The sequence below is a fragment of the Propithecus coquereli genome, unplaced genomic scaffold (genome assembly GCF_000956105.1).
Source record: "Propithecus coquereli isolate 6110/MARCELLA unplaced genomic scaffold, Pcoq_1.0 Scaffold48, whole genome shotgun sequence".
In the NCBI taxonomy this organism is placed as follows: domain Eukaryota; kingdom Metazoa; phylum Chordata; class Mammalia; order Primates; family Indriidae; genus Propithecus; species Propithecus coquereli.
The window spans coordinates 4,429,098-4,450,066 of NW_012150618.1; the positions used below are offsets into that span (position 1 = coordinate 4,429,098).

The 20,969-nt window shown below is 36.1% G+C and overlaps 1 protein-coding gene across 3 annotated transcripts in view; it reads right to left on the reverse strand.

Moving 5' to 3' along the window:
* The window catches only part of GRM1 (glutamate receptor, metabotropic 1), a 496,050-nt gene that overhangs the window by 48,596 nt on the left and 426,485 nt on the right, over positions 1 to 20,969 (reverse strand). For all 3 annotated transcript variants that reach the window (XM_012655532.1, XM_012655534.1, XM_012655533.1), the window contains one exon: positions 9,103 to 9,229. In XM_012655532.1, coding sequence (XP_012510986.1) covers positions 9,103 to 9,229 — 127 coding nt within the window. The remainder of the gene's footprint in view (positions 1 to 9,102; positions 9,230 to 20,969) is intronic.

Genomic DNA, 20,969 nt, shown 5'->3' on the forward strand with positions numbered 1-20,969 from the left:
TAACCAATTAGCCTATTAAATCCAAACATAATTCAATAGCTAATGCTTACACTCTGTGCCTAAGGGCAACTGCAAAATAAACTGAATTAGTCAAAACACCTTTAGTTCTTGTACTAGGTCTTTAAATCTAATGTTACCATATGTAATAAATCTGTTACTAACAGGAGCTGTCCAACATCATGTACTAGTTAATTAACTACTTATGCATTATTGCTACTTCTTCCCATGTTACCATCCACTGATGTAATACTCATCATACAGCAACTTTATAAATCTTAATCAATGAAAGAGAATCTTAGAATTGTCTTTATGTCATGCAAAAGTGTCCCAGCACAGCATATAATGTTGAAGATTCCAGTACTAACTTTTGACTTAATATTGTTTTACTATGGGTCTTGTAATAAAAATGAAAAGGGAGGCTGGGAGCGGTGGCTCACACCTGTAATCCTAGCACTCTGGGAGGCTGAGGCAGGAAGATCGTTTGAGCTCAGGAGTTCGAGACTAGCCTGAGCAAGAGCGAGAACCCGTCTCTACTAAAAGTAGAAAGAAATTAGCCGGACAACTAAAAATGTATATAGGAAAAAACTAGCCAGGCATGGTGGCACATGCCTATAGTCCCAGTTACTTGGGAGGCTGAGGCAGAAGGATTGCTTGAGCCCAGGAGTTTGAGGTTGCTGTGAGCTAGGCTGATGCCATGGCACTCTAGCCCAGGCAATAGAGTGAGACTCTGTCTCAAAAAAAAAAAAAAAAAAAGAAAAGAAAAGGGAAGTTAGGCTTGATAGCAATAAACAGTGAGTGTTATAAAATCCAGCACTTTACTTCAACCTAAATATTTCTTTCATGGCCTTCTCCATGGTACATCAAATTGCTAAAATAAAGGAACAGATAAATAAACTAATAGCTGGTATGTTTACAGAATAATTAATTATTTAATATGATGTAAATACATGTTTTAAAAAGTCTTCAGATATTCTTTGAAAATAAACAATAATTTTAATAATTTGATGATTGCTATCATAAAGGTTGAGACTCACAGTAGAAGAGTCTCTATAAAAAGTATAGATACTATAAAAATACTTTAGAAATATAATTTAAATATTTTCGGGATGACCGTGCTGAACAGTCTGCCCTGACTAAAAGTCTTTACCAAAGGGTCTCATATAAAACAACAAAAAATAATTTATTAATTATAAAAAATCCTTGGAGAAGTTCAAGTATTCAAAATCGGGCCAGAAAATATTCTGAAAAAACTTCTAAAATGATCATGTTGTAAGATCCATGAAGATAATATTGGCAAAACCAGAATGGCCATCTGGTAGCACCAGATAAAATATCCAATGAACAATGGATAAAATCCTCATGAGAAAATGAAATTAATAATTCCAGGAGAGAAGAATTTGTCACCAAGTTAAATACTAATGAGAAAACACGTCCAGGATAGCAGAAGATGTGACCAATTTATGCTTCATTTGTAATTAAATCAATCTGTAAAAATTGTGAAGGTGGGGCACTGACTGATAAAATTGCAAAAGAATCCTTTGAGTAATATTCCATTGTAAACATATACCAAATTTTAATAATCCACTCATGGATTGATGGGCACTTGTTGTTTCCACATCCTTGCAATAGTGAATTGTGCTGCCATAAACATTTGGGTGCAGATGTCTTTATCGTAGAATGTTTTGTGTTTTTTTGGGTAGTTGCCTAACAGTACTATTGCTGGATCAAATGGTATTTCTATTTTTAGCTCTTTGAGGTATCTCCAAATTCTTTTCCACAGAGGTTGCACTAATTTGCCGTCCCACCAGCAGTGTAAGAGTGTTCCTGTCTCTCCACATCCTTGCCCGCATTTGTTGTTTTGGGATTTTTTGATAGAAGCCAATCTCACTGGGGTTAGGTGATATCTCATTGTGGTTTTGATTTGCATTTCTCTAATGATTAGAGATGTTGAGCCTTTTTTTATATGTTTGCTGGCCATTATTCTGTCTTCTTTTGAAAAGTTTCTGTTCATTTCCTTTGCCCATTTGTTGATGGGGTTGTTTGATTTTTTCTTGTTGATTTTTTTGAGTTCCAGATAGATTCTGGTTATCAGCCCTTTATCAGATGTGTAAGAGAGCAAATATTTTCTCCCATTCTGTGGGCTATCTATTCGCTCTAATGATAGTTTCCTGATTGCGGGGGTAAACCCACAACTAAAGGACATGGGGAGCATTGTAGGGGGGAAGGGCATGCCTTTAACCCTCGCTCGGGTGAGGCAAAGACATAAAGTGCAACCATAATGTTTGTACCCTCATAATACCCTGAAATAAATAAAAAAAAAGAATCCTTTGAACATGTCCAAATGGATTGTTTCCCTCTATAATTTGTGAATATGTACCAGTTCAAATAGTGTGTTTATTTTCTCAATTGGTTGAAGCACTCATTGTGGAAAGGCCACAATCTTCACAATGGCTAAAATATGATTAAATTGTTATTTCTTAGCTGGAATTTTCCAATTTAAGAATCCAGTGATATGGTGACATTTTCACTGGAACATTTATGCATGAATTTAAACTGTGCAAGGATGTCTTCTTCATCATTCCCAATCCCCTGAAAAAATGAACCAAAAGCTTAGTATTACTGATGATTATATCCATTAGTGATTTCAAAATGAGGTTCTACAGTAAGTCTCCAGAAACAGAAAGGTCATGGAAGTTGATTGCTAACCTGAGAAACTTGGAGCACGCTGATGACAATACAATGATTTTCTGTGCAAGATCATCGTAAGAAGATCCTTCTGTATATCATACACTCCTTTGTATACTCTTGCTTATTCATGTTTCTTTTTTTACTGATTCTAAATTGTACAAATTTGAGTTTGTCTTTACTGTTTTCCTTGCTAGTAATAGGAATTTTCCTGCGCCTAGATGTTATTAGAGACAATCATCACTGTAACTCAATAATTCGGTTATATCAAGCTATTGTTAGTAAAGATAATTTAAGAAATAGTACAAAGGTATGTTACACTGATGTTTCTAATGGTACTCTGTGCATATTCAGAGACTTCATGAGTTCAGATATTTGAAAAGATTCAGAAGACTCGTAGAAGACACTAATGCCATAATTTTATTTAAAGGTAATAGGTATAATACAGTGAGAGAAAGAGCAGGTCAGCACCACGGGACCAAGGGATATCAAGATGCAAGCTTTCTAGGTCCTTATTTACACATGGACATACTTCATCTGTGAATTGAACTACCAAGATCTGTACGACAATATTGGCTTTGAGTCAGCTAAGACAGAAGTTCCCAGTGGAGTCTTTTATCACCGTCAAGTCACGTAGCCAAGTCAGGCTGTCTAATCAGCTACGCCAGGTGAAATCTATCAGTAAGTTAACTGGATTTGGTTGTCACCAATGGAGTTTCAAATATTAAACTGTGTATCATAAATCCAAGTTCCAGTAATGTGGCCAAAAGTCAAAGACAGATGCTACAGCAACTTCGCAGATAATCATAAAGTTGTCTAAGTCTAGCTATAACTTTATCTTATACAGTATACCATATACAAATGAAGAAAAATGTTCTTATGCTAAAAGGGAATATAAGTATTCTTGTGTTAATAGTAGCAGTTTGTCATGACAACACCCAGAAACATACTTTCAACTCCACTATGATTGCTTTACCTCTTGGGAAGATTATGGATTTTTTTTTTTTTTTCGTATGTGGAAACCAGGCTCTTCAAAGTCAATCCAGAACCACCCAAAACAGAATCCCCTGGAGATTGGAACTGATAATTTACATTTTTAATATGCTTCTTAAAAGTTGCAGTTTCTTTCTCCTCCCTCCCTTCCTTCCTTCCTTCTTTACTTCCTTTCTTCCTCTCTCTCTCTCTCTTGACATCCTAAATTTGAAAAGCATTGGCTTTGCCATCTCGAGGGAATTAGCTACAATGTCCATATTGCCCACATATGAATTACAATGTGTGGTTTTTTTGTCCTGCTTTGAAGTTTAAAAAGATTTATCCCACCCCCAGGTGTGTTTGTGTATCCCAAGACTAGAAAGGGTGGGGACTGCCTTCAGCCAGTGGCGAGTAGTGTCTACCTGACCCCCAGAATTCAAAAGGAGAAAACGCCTTGGGAGTTGTGTAACTGTATCTGAGGCCCTGAGAACTTGAGGACCTGGCACATGTCCATGGTTAGAGTTACCCTTGAAAACTCAGAGCTGTCAGATGAGTCAGTTTCCTTCAAGCAAACTACAAATTACTGAGCAAAATCAAAGAAAAGTGCTGATAACACTGATCTGAAGACTAGGGGCTACTGATAATTTTTGAACCAAATATGGGGATGCTTGTAAGATCCAAATATATTGGAGGAGGCTAAAATTTAACATCATAATTTTTTCCAATGAGATCAAGTCAAATTCAATATGAATCAAGAAATAAAGAAAGACAAAAATTATTTTATCCAGTGTGTCTTGGGACAATTCATAACATTTACAATACTATTGCATAATCATATAAAACTTCCTTAATGTTGTTACATTAATATCAATGATAATTCTATTATAACTCAATACAATTCTATAGAGTGAAATTTTAATTCTAATTCAATGTCCTCTCATCTGCGAAGGCTTTTCTCTTCCTAGGGAAAAATAATTGCTACTTTCTCTGCATTTATATGACATTTTACACATATACCTATTGTGGGACTTATAATTGACTATTTATATATCTAGTTTCATATGAAGCTCTTCTCTCAGGATACAGACTTTGCTTCATTCACCTGTATATCCCTATTTTCTCAAAAAAAATGTCTGGCACAAAACAGGTGGTAGTGTGTAGTATAGAATTAAATAAATTACTATACCGTAGTGTGAGAGATTGGGGCAACTGTTGGGATGGAGAAAAATGGTTAAAATTAGTTAATTTCTATTAAATATGAGTGCTTTCTTTTGTACGAAAAAATTAATGTAGTCTGTCTTCCTAAGGAATCCTCTTACGCTATTTGACTTTTTATAAGAAATACCTAGCTTTGGATAACATATAATTGGTCTGTGAATTGTTAAACTACTGTCAAGCTATGTATCATGGCAGAAGAGATCCCTGTTTTTGCATCATAAGAAATAAAGTATGAAATTTAAATGCTGAATTAAAATGTGCAATTTCACAAGAAGAAAATATAAGAAGCTTATTAACACCTTCAAAAAACACTTCCTCTAAGAAATACACCAGTTTTTCTTCATAGCCAAAAAACAACACATTTTAATGTAAATTTAAAAATTACTTACAAGCTAGTTTTTATTCATTAATATTAGAATCTTTGGAGTGTATATAAAAAGTAACTATCTGTTAAAGTGATTCTAGGTATATTTTAATACACTATTAAAAGTAAAAAGTATATTTTAATTCAGCAAAATAAACTTTTTCAAAGAAGAAGGCATTTTTCATTTTTACTAAAATTCAGTGAAAAAAAACATAAAACCAAATACCTACTTAAAGGCAATGCACTTGCTTTTCTAAGAATTTTTACTGATTTTTGGTATTCTATGCTTGTGTGTTTTCTCTTTTCACAACTACCGCTACCATGGCAACACCAACACCACATTGCCATGTACTGTGGCCTTGCTCTGTGCTTGACATGGCACCAAGTAAGTGGCAAATGTGACCTCATTTTCCATTCATGTATGCGACTAGAAGGAATGCAGAAACAATAGGTGTCATTAAAATGTAAATATAAATTAGTATGAGAAGTGTATATTCTGAAAGACCTCAAAGATAAGGTTTGCATTTGATAAGGGTAGCTGCTTACCTGTCATTATTAGCTAACGTCAGAGTCTCAGCTGCTGCCTGGCTCAACTCATTTGAATGTTAAAGTGACTTTTAGGCACATGATAGATCATAGTATATTAAATCTTTAAAAAGATAATTGTATTAATATTCATCTATTTATATTCAAGGAGTTTTTTTATACTTTGCCAAATTAAAGAACTTTAATAAATGGAGTGATCATTTGGCAGTGGGAAGACAATATACAATAATCCCTCAGTGGAAGAACTCCAGGGAATAAAATATATGACTTTTGGTTCATTATCACAGCATATTATATCTTTTTGTATTTTAATGTTTTCAAATAGAATAGAAATTCTTTTTCATGTATGAGATAAGCCCTAATTGAAGTGAAAATAGAGTAGCAGGAAAAGTTTGAGGAAGCTCAAAAGAATGTAGACAAGAGAAAAACTTTTGAACCTCAAAGCCAGGACTTCTGACTTCTGGGATCAACCTATTAAAGAGGTCACTTTTGTCTGTAAGCCTCTTTCTAGTCCGCTGTGATCTCAGTCAAATAGATGAGAGAAATGACTATGAAGTCAACTCAACTCTCGAACACAATGGTGATCTAAGGGGGCCTGCTTGTGTAAGAAAAAGATGCTTGGCAGGAAACACACACTGAGAAGGAGGATAAAGATTGAAGAGAGACAAAGTGAGTGGGCTGGGAGGCTGAAGTCCAGAAGGAGGTTGGAAAAGCTTTTCCAAGCCAGTCTACTGCTTGCCACCATGGGATAAATGGCAGGGTGAGAGAGCATTAGGGGGACAAATGCTCCTGGATCTCATTGTAATTTTTCTATTAACCAACTGCATTGACCTCGATGAACCTGACTGAATCCCTTCTTCTTCTTAATTCTCTCAATTTAACAAGCATGGATTAGGTAGTTATTATGATCAAGGTTATCAGGTTAGTGCCAGAGAGCAGCGTTTCTCCATGGGTGGGACACTGACTAAATGCATCAGGCTCTGCTTGGTCCCACCCCAGAACTAGCAAAGGAGAATCTCTGGAGGTGGGTAATTCCTGGGTAATTTCTAGGCACATGAAAGTTCGAAAACCAGTTTTTAGTTAGAGAATAAAAAGATGAGTAAGATGCAGTTTGTACCTTCAAAAATATCATATTCTGATCTACATTTCTTTTCTTTAAAAAGGGTCTTTGTGCTAGGTGATTTCTAAAAGCTTTCTGATACTCATTTTACTTTAATTTTTTTTTCTAACAGAATTAACATTTTTCAAGGTACTGGCACTTAATAAGAATAATTTTAGTTACGTGACCTAGTTCTACCACCCAGCCATTTTTCATGTGCTTTGAATAAACTGCATGATTTCTTAGTCTCATATTCTTATTTGGAAGAAAGTAAAAAAAGGGACCAGCCATCAAGAATGTTACAATAATCTCTGGTGATTTTCAACAGCACCCAGGCAGGCATGAAATCAGGAGTTAGTGAACTAGGTTCTGCTTCTAACGATTAGTTGCCTGACTTTGTGCACACCATTTCACCTCTCTGGCCTCAGCTTCCTTTTTCTAAGATGAGGGGCTAGATTCTTCACGTGCCAAAGTCTCTAAGTATTCAGATGACAAAGCCTCCGTGGCTCTATGACTCTTAAAATTGATGAAAAACATTTGGTAAACACCTCTCATGTGTGAGCTCATACCAGGGTCTATGAAAAATAAAATTCACATATATGAACATTGCTCTTAGGAAATGTATAAACTCCCGTTGGTTTTACTACTGATCCATCTCTTGCTTTCATTTATTCCTCTTCATTCCTACAACAGCTGCCTTAGTCCATACGCTTTGAACTTGGACTGCTGTGACAGCTTCCTGATTTGTTTCTTGCTAGGCTGTGTACACTCCATACCACCACCAGGGGCATCCTTCAGAAACATGGATATGACATCATTCACTGCTTTAAAACCCCTCAGCGGTGCTAGATCACCATTGTTTTTTGTGGCTGAGTAAGTACTTCATGGTATACATATACCACATTTTATTAATCCACTCATGTATTGATGGGCACCTGGGTTGTCTTGTATTATCCTGGATAGAGCTGGAGCCCATTCTACCAAGTGAAGTATCACAAGAATGGAAAACAAGCACCACAGGTACTCACCATCAAATTGGTATTAACTGATCAATACTTATGTGCACATACAGTAGTAACATTCATCGGGTGTCTGGTAGGTAGGAGAGGGGAGGAGGGTAGGGTATATTCACAACTAATGGGTGCGGTGCGCCCCGTCTTGCGGATGGATACAATTGAAACTCTGACTCAGATGGAGAAATGACAATATATGTAACCTAAACATTTGTACCCCAGTAATATGCTGTAATAAAAAAAAAAAAATGTTGGGCAGGGGGGAGGGGGAATGGGAGGGGGAGGAGGGAGGAGAGGACGGGTGTACGCATACACAAAGAATGCAATGCGCACCACCAGAAGGATGGACATGTTTGAAACTCGGACTTAGGGGGGTGGAGGGGGCAAGGGCAACATACGTAACCTAAACATCTGTACCCCCATAATATGCTGAAATAAAAAAAAAAGAGAGAAAAAAAAAACCCTCAGTGGTTCTCCTGTAATTAAGACAAAGTCCAAACATGTAGAAGAATGTCACACAGAACTCTGCCGTCCACTGCCAGCGTCCTTGTCCAGTCTCATCTCCGACCACTGCTTTACTGGGCGTTTGTGTCTATGGACCAACCCTACATTCTTGTTCTGTGGTTTCCCCAAATGTGTTATAAACTTTCATGTTTCCCACGTTCTACTTTCCGTCTAGAATTCCTTTCAATTCTTTATCTGCTTAACAAATTTTATAGCACTTTATAAATATCTCTATGATATTAATAATTATGTTATATTTTTCCACATGCTTCTTCTCTGATAGATTTTAAGAAAAATAAAAGCTGGGACTGGTTTCATTTACTTGTGTACTTTTGGGGCCTACAATAGTGTCTCTTGCATAGCAGATGTTCAAGAAATGTTTGCAAATATAAATTCAAGTGGCTAGAAATACCTTCAAATATATAATAATTCCAAAAAAAGAAAAATAGGAAACCCTATAAAAGAATATCCTACCACACATCAATTCAATTTTATTTAGATTTAAATGAATTTCCTTTTCAACATAGATTACAGAAAACTTATAAGAGGTTTGTGAATCCTCTTTGACATGAGCATTAAAGAATGTACGCTGTAAATTAATATTGAATAGACATGAACTAATAATTGTTCTCACTTAAACAATGGGTACATTTGAAAGGCCAATAGTCAGAGATAAGTTTTACAAGTGAGACAGCTCTTACCTGTTAGATCTGCATTGGGCCACCACCCCAGGTCACAAGCTTTGCAAGTGAACTCATCTTGTACATACTCATTCTCTTTGCAGGCCGTGCAAATCCAGCAGCAGCTCACTTCTCCTTTCCTTATGACCTGTAACATAGGGACATTTCATATGTCTTCAAGATGGTTTCTCCAGAAAAGTTTCTATTTTAGATGAGGACTTGTTTTCATACTATGATTAAAGAAAAAAAGAAGGACCTTTGGAAAAAACCCTATATGCTGAGGAACCTTAAAAAAGTAGATTGGAATATATTTGATTTATCTTAGATTACAGATGTAAATGTCAATTTATTCCATGCTGGATTTGGAATCCACAGCTACTTTTCAATAATAATTTCTTTTATGGATAGAATTAACAGCAGAGTTAAAAAATGAAACAGTTTAATTTTGTCCTTATTTACATGCCAGTATTTATTATTCTCGAAAATAAAAATTATATATTTTTCTTCTCTGATAAAGCAAGTAATGTTTAATCACAAAATTCCTATGTAATAAAACCTTAATAATTCATAAAAACAGGAATTATTAAATTTTTGTTATAATTATGAAAAATCAAATTATAGACAATTTCATTCATGAGCAGCTTTATATAGATTAAAAACAGAGTGATAGCTAAGAAAGTATAACCAAGTATTGTCCTGATTTGCTCTAGTGAATTCAAAGGATCACATCAATTGTTGGAAGAAAAATTACTAATCCAAAAATCACTGAAGAGTTGCTTATTATCTTAGCAATTTAAGCTTTTCCCACTTTGAATTCATTTGGTAAACACTTTCGCACACAGTATTAAAGTGAATTTCTTGCAGACAGCACACAATTAGGTCTTGCTTTTATCTCCAGTCTGGCAATTTCTGCCTTTTGTTGTTTAGTACATTTACATTTACTATAATAATTGGTATGGTTGGATACAAATAAATCATTTCCTCATTTTTTTTTCTGTCTGTCCCATCTGTTCTTTATTTACTTTTTCCTGTTTTTCTGCCTTCCTTCTTAGCATTCCATTTTATCCCCCATAGTGACTTACTAGCTAAACCTCCTTGTTTTGTTTTAGTTGTAGCTCTGTGGTTGATGACGTACACCACTAACTTGCCACAGTCTGTATTCAAATAATATTGTACTACTTTATGTATAATGTAAGAACCCTACTCAGTATCCTGCCATTTGACCCTCTCAACCTTTGGATTATTGTTGTAATACATTTTACTTACACATGTTTTATGTGTAAATAAATTGTTATTATTTTTGCTTTACATAGTCAATTGTCTTTTTAAAATAAGAAAAAACATTATTGTGTTTTATATTTACCCATACATTTACCATTTATGGTTCTTTTCATTCATTTATATAAACGCAAATTTCTATCTGTTATAATTTTCATCTCTCTGAAGAACTTTCTTTAACATTTACAGCAGTGCTGGCCTGAGACTATGACTTCTCTCAGATTTTATTTGTTTAAGAAAGTCTTTATTAAGACAAAATAAAGGAAAAAATTTATTATGCCTTAATTTTCCAAAAAAATAATATTTTCACTTGGTCTGAAAGTTTAAGTTGACAGTATATTTTTTTTTCTTTCCATGCTTTATGTCATTTTATTATCCTAGGGAATAGAATTCTAGGTTAAAATTTTTTTTTGCATTCAAAATTTTAATGATATTATTCCTTTCTTGCCTCTCATATAGTTTCTGATGAGAAATTTATTCTAATTATTTTCTTTCTTGTATGTAAAGGGCCTTTTATTTTGGATATTAATATTTTTCTTTTTATCAGCAGTTTTTAACAATTTAATTATAATGTCTTCTTTGTGTTTATCTTGCTTGGAATTTGTTGTTCTTTATGGATTTGGGTTTACATTTTCATTACGTTTGAAAATTTAACAGCCTTTATTTCTTCAGGTATTTTTTCTTCCTGATCTGCTTTTCTCTCCCAACCTTTTGGAGCTGCGGTTGTGCTTATAATATATCCATTGATATTACTATATAGAGTACTGAGAGTTTGCTCATTTCTTTTAGTTTTGGGGGGCTTTTTTTCGTCTCTGTGCTTCATTTGGCTATTTCCTATTGCCACGTTTTTGAGTTCACTGATCTTTATTTCTATAATGTCTAATATGCTGTTAATCCAATCTATTAAAATATTCTTTCTTAGATATTTTATTTTTCATCTCTATAATTTCCATTTTGGATTTTTTTATATTTTACTATTTCTTCCCAGTATATTTATGTTTACTATTACATCTTTTAGTATGTATTTACAATAGGTGTTTTAATGTCCTTGACTGCTAATTCCATCATCAATGTAATTTTGGGAATTACTTCTATTGCTTGGTTTTCCTCCTGGTAATGTGTCACATTCCCACTTTGTCATTTGTCTATAAATTTTTGACCAGGTGCTAGACATTGTGTACATTAAGGGATATAGTGCTGGATTTCTCTTTTCTTTTTCTTTCTTTCTTTCTTTCTTTCTTTCTTTCTTTCTTTCTTTCTGTCAGACTTTGTTCTCGAAGGCAGTTATATTACTTATGGCTCAGCTTCCTCCTTTTTGAGCTTTGTTTTTAATCTTTTAGAACAAGTCTAAAATAGTTTCTCATTTAGGTATAGTTTAGCCTCATTATTAAGGTTGTGATTGTTCAAGAATCTTTAGTTAATTCCTTGTGTATTCAACAAATATCTCCACTTTGGCTGGTGGAAACTGAGACAACTTCTGGCTCAACTCCTTAGCAATTTTTCTTTACCTGGACTCTTAGAATTTCACCCTGCTTACATGCAGATTGATATTCAATCAAATGCACAAGGAAACTCTTATGCTAACTTCTGGGACTTTTTTTGTGCATAGATCCATCTTTTTTCTCCTTTATTCTGCACTGCAAATTCTAAGTGCTTTGGTCTTCCAAAACTCTGATTCTGTCTTCTTAAATTAACAAGATGGCCAAGCTCTATTTGCCTTCTTTCTTACTCAACAACAATCAGGAAATTGCCTCCAAGGCAGAAAGCCTGAGTAATTTTAGGGTTCACTTTGTTTACTTCTCTTCACTTCCATGAGATCAAGGTCATGTACTGTTTTCCAATGTCTGAACAAGGTTGTTTCATATATTTTATCAAGATTTCTTGTTGTTTATAGCAGAAGGCTAAGTTTGGACTCTGTTAATCCCTCATGTCTAGGAGCAGAAGTTCCTCTCTAACATGTTAAAAATAAACAAATATTCCCACAGGTAAAGTCAGAAATTAAACTATAAATATTGTCATACTTTAAAATAATAGAAACCCTAGCATTCGTGAAAATAAAATTGTCTTCTTGCAGATCAGGTTGAAATTTATACCACTATTTTAGAATGACATAAAAAGATCAAATGACAGAATATTTTCAGCAAATGTAAAAGGTTTTCCTTTTTTTTTCTTTTACTCTCAAATAACTTTTAAAAGTAGAATCAAATTAAGTCTTTTTTTAAAAAATTCACACTTATCCTCAGAATAGGTATGGAAGGTTTAAATTCCAAATGATATATTTTTATATGACATGAGAAAAATTGAATTAGTAAATAAAAACAACGTTCTTATTTTAATTAGGATAAGCAGTACACTAAGAGCCATTACAAATACTGCATGTCACCTCAGCCAGCTTTATTTTTTTCTATCCCTATAAAATTAGTACTATTAATTAAACAAATTCAAAAGATGATAACACTAAGCAAATTTACTTATGCCGATACTGGTGAAAGTAGATTCTGTGTTAAATACTAGAAAGTACTAAACATTAGCTTTTGACTGACTGAATAATGAATGAATGAGTAATTAACTTATATCTTTAATACTCTATGAAAAATGGAGATGCTTAAAATGCAATTATTTTTTGTCACTCCTTTATACTGCTACCAAGTGTGGGTAGCAGTATACAGTGCTTATAATATGGGATTTCTCTTTTCTATCTCACAGCCACCCCTCTAAACTCAGACTTTTTTACTTTACACCTAAATTATCATCCTTGCCTGCTAATCATATAATAACATGCTTGTGATTTTTTTCTTACTCCAGAGAAACATACACAGAACTGCCAAGATCATCTGAATGAGCTGTGGGTGCCTCAAGGGGAAGGACCATGCCAACTCTCAGTGATTTCAGAACACTGTGGTCAAGGTACAGAAATAAACCAAGAACACACAGAAGACAGCAAATGGATGAAAGTTGAATTAAATCTTTTTAAAATATATAATTAGGCTACTCAAAGAACTTTAGTGTCTCCCTATTCAAATATCCTTGAAATATAAGCTTGTTAGTCAGGAATTCACTTAGGCCTTAGTCCTTGCTTCTGCACCTAACTTTGTCTGTTATTAATTTCATACATAAGTCTGCCAAACAAGAAGGAGCAGCCTCTGGGCTAGAATGCATATTTCCTTACACTTAAAATGTCATCTTTCCTCCATCAGTCCATCTATAACACTACTTTCAAGACAAGACACAAAAGTCACATGTTCTAGCAAGTGTTCCTGGAGCAGAGAGCCCTTCAAAACATTACCTTTATTGGAATTCTCTAATAATTAAAATATAATGTGGTTAACTTTTGTCCTCTAATTGTTTCACATATATGTGGTAGATATGTTTCATTCACACACAGGTTCTTTTTTTTTTTTAATTCTTATGTATTATCTCTTATTTATGTTCTAATCTCCCCCAAGGTCACAAATGTTGTTTTCATTATTTTTATCATAGTAACTGATATTGCTTTTGTATGAAGTATACACTTAATAAATGAATAAAGTACTGTTTAATTTTTGTCACACTAAAACATTTTTTATGATAGCTCTGAGTCATGGTAAAAGTTTTGATATTTCATTGAAACTTGCCTAGAAGGACTAAGGCCTTTTAAGATGCAGGATCTTCATTCAGCCTGTGTACATGGTGTTATGTTTGTTAGTGAGACTAGGGGACTTGCTGCTATACACAATGTTATGATTCACTTATATCCATACGTACACTGTGTGAGTCTTAAAGCATTTACGCCATAAGAAATCAAGCATTTACTCTATGTCTAAATTTCTGAAGTACTTGAAAATATTTTTTTAAAATTCAGGTTTTATTTAGAGAATGGATGAAAGAAAGCAAAAGTATTAAGAGAACATAATGGTGGAAAAGTAATTGAATAAAAGGAAACATAAATTTTTAAGTTACAAATAATGAAGAAATTGGTTCCACCCTAATTAGAAGTGTAGGAGGATCAGCTGTAAGAGAGAAGAGCTGGCTCCACGGTCCCCCCACAGCACCTCACACCCTCTCTGAGAGCTTGGGCAACAATGGTCTCCAATTGGTGATACGTTTTTCCCCAGCTACACTATGAGTTCCTGCAAAGAAGGGATCATGTTTAAATTTCTTTTGCATTCACAGTCCTAGCACTGTTCTTGGCACATATTTATTACTCAATAATGTACGTGGAAGAAAGTAAGGAAATAATATAGAATATTAAATGAATAGAAGAACCGGAAATAGAGAATTCAACTGGAATAAAACAATAAGAGAAAATTAAAGAGAGCCACATAGAATTAAATAGAAATATCAACGTCAGAAAATTCCTACTTCATAATTCATTACAGAGAAAATATGAAAAGGGTTAAGAACATAAAATAATCACAAAAATGGATATACATTGAGCCTAGCTATGTACTAGGCACTCTACATAGGATTGCACTAACCTTCACAACTACTCCAGGATTGGGGTGAATTACGTACATCTTGCAAAAGAAGAAACAGCTGTAAAGAAGCTCAACACCTTGTGCAAGCCTCAGTCAGGTTATCTCTAGTTATTTCCAAGAACTAAGTTCTTTCTAGTGTTAACGGTGGCTGCTAGGATGATGGGGTTATTCTGAGAACCAAAATTCCATCTCAGAGATTGGCGTATATATATATTCAATTAATCAATCATTTTTTAGTGGCCCACTGTGCCAGATAGGTGCTATGCCTGGGGATAAATAAATGAAAAGACTTGATCATTGAAGTTAAAGAGCTTAAAATCTAACATAAGATGTTAAGTATACTGCTAAAAGGGGAAACAAAATTCCTGTGCAGAGCTATTCATTCAATGATTCACTCATCCTTTCACTCATCCATTCATCCATCCATTCATTCGCAATATGCCTTTGAGTGCATACAGTGTGTCAGACACTATGTCTAGGCCAGAAATAATCAATAAACAAAACAAAAGCAAGCATTCTCATGCTTGAGGAGCTGTCATTCTAGGAAAAGCCTTTGGAGAAAAATAAAGCAAGAAAGGGAAACAGGGCTCGTGGCGGGGCCTGAGGTGAGGCAAGGGAAGCACCTAGGGACCAAATCTAAAGAGACATTCTCCCCCAGGGATGTGCAAGTCCTCACCTGAACTTGCATGGCCTTGACAGTGACCACCTTCTTAAAATCTATGCCCTCTATACCTCACTTCCCTCAACCCTGGTAGGAAGGCACCTGGAATTTTGCATATAGTGGTCAGGTCAGGTCTCACTAAGACATCGCCATTTGAGTAAAAATTTGAGGAAGGGTAGGGGCAGAAGCCCTGAATATATCTGGTGGAACAGTGTTCCAGGCAGAGGGAAGAGCTAGAACAAAGGCTGGATAGGGAGCATATTATTCCCTGCATATTCCTACTTTTGCCTTTCTCCTCTACTTTTCTATATGTGCATTATACTTCATAATCATTTACTTTAAAAAGTAAAATAGGCTCTGTTTCTGCCACTGCCACCTAAGACATGTCAGCCCTGCTGTGCCCTTGCTCTGCCCAATATCCTGTGATTCACAGCAGTCCCCACTGGGATCTGTCCCTGAAAGTGGTAGATAGGCTGGGTCTGAAGCTAAGGTGATCACCAAAAAAGTTCAGTAACCAGGAAACCAGCACAGATATGGCCAAAATGGGAGAGATAAAGGTATAGGTATGACTCAGAGTGCTTGTGGATAAACTAATAATATTAATACTTGAGTAGAATTTTTTGTTATGATCAATGTTTGCAAAGTTTCTTCCTCATTCAGATATACTACAGTAATTTCATTTTTCTTTCACGTGCACAGTAAGATACAGAAGATAATATTTTGGCTTTATTTTTTTTTTTCAAAATTTTAGCCAATATTTTTAGTAGTGGGGGAGATCACATCCCCACTATGTAATTATAGGCTTCTCAGGTACAGGATTGTTTGATATGGCTGTGAGCAATTTATATTCAGAACCTGCCATCCTGCTGTGGAACTGAGGAGATGTTACATAATGCAGGAACAGAATCACTGTATCCCTGGTTGCCAGAATGGTTACATTAACTGTAAACAATTTAAATGGTTAGTTTGTTTGATTCACAAAAAAAGAAAGCTAGGGTGGATGGAATAGTTATGGCTGAGGATGTTATTGTTAACTTTCTTAGCTGGTTTCATGATTATGTGAGAATTGTCTTTATTCTTAGAAGATGTAAGCTGAGGTATTAAGGTATGAAGTTTCATGGTCTTTGTACCTTACTTTCAAGTGGTTCAAAAAAGGGCACGGGGGAGAGAGAGAAAGGGAGAGAAAGCGGGGAAGAGAGAGAGAGAAAGAGAGGGAAGGAAGGATGGAGGGAGAGAAGAGAGGAAACGTGAAACGTGGTAAAAGACAATTTCTGAATGGAGTCGGTGGATACATGGGTGACTATCGTACTATTCTTTAATATTTTCTTTTATGTTTGAAAATGAGAGCAAAGAAGGGGAAGTCTTTATTAACTAGATCAAAGTTATGAGAAAATAAGGAGATAATTGAACAAGAATAAAAATATTCATTACAGATATGAGACGTGTTCAAAGATAGTCCACAGTTTGTAGGCAGAAAATGGCAAAAAAAAAAAAAAAATCTCCCAAAGCTACAGCCAGGTGGGGCTGGAAGAGCTGGGTTGTGGAGCCAGGTAATGACGTGCCAGAGTGAACCAGGGAGTAATCAGAAAATGATGACTATTTCCATAATAGCAGAATTTGAGATCAAGTTCAGTCTAAAACAATTCTCTTGCCATCAAATTCACAAGAAAATTCTTCCTCCTACTGCCATTGAGGGAAGCAAACATATCCAGGAAATTTTGAAGCACATGCACTGGAGGAGAATAAACTATTTCTAAATTCTATGGCCTAGCCTATAAAAATAAAAATAGCTAGAAGTGTAAAGAAATATAGCCACAAAGTGACACACTTTGAACTCTGAACTTGGAGCAACTGCAGATGGAAAAATTGAGACTACAATGGTCAGTCCAGCATGATCCACAATGTGACCTAGAAGCAAATCAGCAGAGGAACTACTCGGATTCAGTGAGAGTAGGGAGGATGGGAGAGGAAACAAGGGAGATTGTACTCACAACACCATTTTCCCTGTGCTTTTAGAGTTTCCCATTTCCTCAACCCTCCAATCACAGGCACTGAGATCAAAGGGGCACTACCTCATCAGGTAGTAGGTCTTACCAGGAAATGCGTAATAGCGTACCTTTACTTATTTTATATTTTGATGGACATATTGCAATGTGTCCATCGTTGCAAAATAAATGGAATGATAACACTTCTCAAAATTCATCTAGCTGATTTCACAGAATACAAGTTTCATATTCTATCACATTATTGAAGCTGTTTTTCCACCCGAGGACATTAAATTGTGATACTGACAGGTGTGTTATGACCTGCAGTAGGAAGATTATAATGTGCCCACATTCTCTTTTCAACTTTGCTGCTGGATAGCATGGACTCAAGTTATATCCATTTCCTGCAGCTATTTCTGTATAAAGCAACAGGAAGAATTGGTAGGAAACAGTAGAAGTACACACACACTTACACACACACACACACACACACACACACTTTCATGTACACTCATGCCCATACATGCACATACATACATATATTCTAGAGTATCAATTTTATCCTTATCACATCCCTTTTCTTATTATTAGGAAAGGTAGGGTGGTACTGATTGTTTGAGAGTTTTGGTCAAGAATGAGTATCCAATCTTCCAGACAAACAGAATCTGTGACAGAATAATGCTGAAATTGGGCTAAATAAATAACTGTAAATACATAGAGCTCATTGAGGAGCAGGAAAATAAACAGACAAAAAGGAAAATGATATTAAAGTAAGGAAACTAAGGAAAGACTTATTTAACAGTTCACTTTACAAGGATGATCTTAGGTTTCTAAAGATGACAAATGTTCTGGAATCTGAAAACCTAACCCTAATCTCTGCAGAGCCTTGAAGATACATGATCTAAAACAACTTGGCTACTTTTTAATTAATGACTTATACTGAAAGGTGATGTGTCAATGTGAAAATGAATATTAGTGATTATGATTTTTTTTAAAGGATAGTATTAGAAATCATAAATTTTCTCCATTGGCAACTTCTCTCAAATAGCTATACCTACCAACAGGAAAAGCCAGAGACAAACTCCTCCAGTGGTATAATATATTACTAATAATGCCCATAATACAAACCCAGGCACACTTGAAGTTCTAATTAGAGGAAAATATAAATGGTTTCCTATTGGACTGCCTTAGCTTCTTTCCATCTTTGAGGATATCTTAGATCATAGTGAGAATGATCATGTCCCTTTAACTTTGATACTCAACAAATCTGTTGTTTGGCCTCTTTGCTCAACTGTAGAAAAATCAGTGACACAGGAGGCTAAGGCTGAGCAAAGGGCTCTCGAGAGGTTTAAATTAAGCAGTCTTCTGGGGGCCACACTTCTAATGCCTTTTGAAACTAGACTTTCAGTTCTCTGATAGAAAATTCCAGTAAATAAAATGAAACAAGTCTTATCACATGAATGGAAATAGGTAACCCGATTCTGAAATCTACAATTTGTAAGATATGCGTAACAGGGCTTTGTTCTACATATATAAGATATCATTTTTCTGTATGACAATAGGGCATGTGTAAATAAGGAAGTATTTATGATACATTCCATATTCACCAATTCCTCCAGAATTCTGCTGTGACTGGCTGGGTGAGGATGAAAGTAATGATCATCTCCACTCTCCTACCCCAACCTCCCAATCCCAAACCACCATCTTGGAGAAAAGAATCCAAAGACAAACTTAAGTGAAGAAAAGACAGAGAAGAGAGAAGGGGAGGAGAAAGGAGGAAGAAAGAACAGGAGGCCAGTGACAGCAAGCTGCAGGATCCTTCCCCTGGCTTCTCTGCGGCTGCCCCAGCCTCTAATACACTCTCACAATCTCTTTTGTAAGTATTGTTTCCTTCATTCTAGATTCTACCCCCCCAGAATGTTTAACATTGATCACTATTTATGATTTTATTGTGAACTATTGAAAAAATAAGTCTTCGACATTGAAATTTGCATTCGTAGGAAATATGCCAGTTCACGGAATGAAAGATAGTTGAACAACATGTGTCCGTGGGATGATAACAGCTTTGGGTTGGCTCCAAGCCCAGCTTTGGCACTTTCTAGCTGAGAGAGCTTGGGGGCAAGTGATTTAATCCCTCTGGATCTCAGATCCCACATCTTTAAAATGAGGGTGATAATACCTACTTTAAAGGGGTTGTTTCAAGGAGTAGTTGCAATGCTGTCTGTAAAGCAGCTGCGGTCCTTGCATAAGGACATGCTTGACAAATGTTAGTACATGTCTCTGCTCCCTCCCCGCTCCTTCCTTCCTTCCTTTCCCTCTGTCACCTTCCCACCCCTTCTTATTCCTTCCCTTTCTTCCACTACAACAAAGAAAACAGCAGCATGTTCGGTGTGTGAAACCAACACATGTGTCGGGCCCGTGCTGTTTGCCTGCATGACACTGTCCATATTTCATGTGCTGCCTCGGACTCTCTTTGGCCTCACCTGTGTCTTGGGCCTTTGGCTACCAGCTACTGGAGAGTTCACGACACTGCTGCACCTCCCATCCTGAGGTGGTTGCTTTGTCCTCTGGCATCTCCAGCTGTTTCTCCCTTCCTTGTCTTAAGTGCCTCTATGGGGCTCACCACAGCAGGAGCCCAGACCAGACCACAGGGAACCCACGGGGCTCTCATTCCTCACACTGCTTCCAGAATCGGAAGGAGCACCGTGTAACAGGACATGGACTGTGGCCTCCCCAGTACTTGCCTAAAGGGATCAGATGATATAACTCCCTGTGAGCATAAACTTTGACAACAGGAAGCAAAATATAGGATGGTGTGGCTGCATTCATTCCTTTCCCTTCCTTCCTCCAACTGTCTGAATAGCCCATCCAGACATCTTTGTGTGGCCAAGTGACCACTTGGGGAAGCAGGGTCCTTCTCAATAACATGTCACCTTGTTTTGTTTTACTTTGTTTTGTTTTCCCCTTGTTTTTCTATGTCTCACTCCCCCTTCCCCTTCACTCTTGTTTATCTGAGACTGAACCTCCCGATATTGCATTAGCACTTGAGCTTTGCATAGTGTTTAAGGGTCAAGGGAACCTCAACTAAGATACTTGTGAACTGCATTTTCCAGGATCTCTTGCCAACTGTCTTCTGGATAGGTTTGGCCAAACAGAGAAAACTAATGAGCGACAGAAGAGAAGAAGAAAAGAGCCCCCCACCCACCCACTTCAGGGGGTATCTCAGGCAGTAGCTGACTTCTCCCTGGGTCCCTCTGCCTGTGGAATTGGAATGGATTCCTGCTGTTGCTCATGTTTGTGCTGCCTCAATTCCCCTTTTCACCTGTATAACCAGTTTCTTCTACTAAATTTCCCCTATGGAACCACCAGACATGGGCTCTTGTTTTCCTGACTGGACCCTAGTGTAACATATAACAATAAAAAGTATTATCTTATTTACCTGTGTTTATGGTATGACTAAAGTCATTCTCTGGCTCCATAAGACAGTATCTTTATAAGCTATATTAA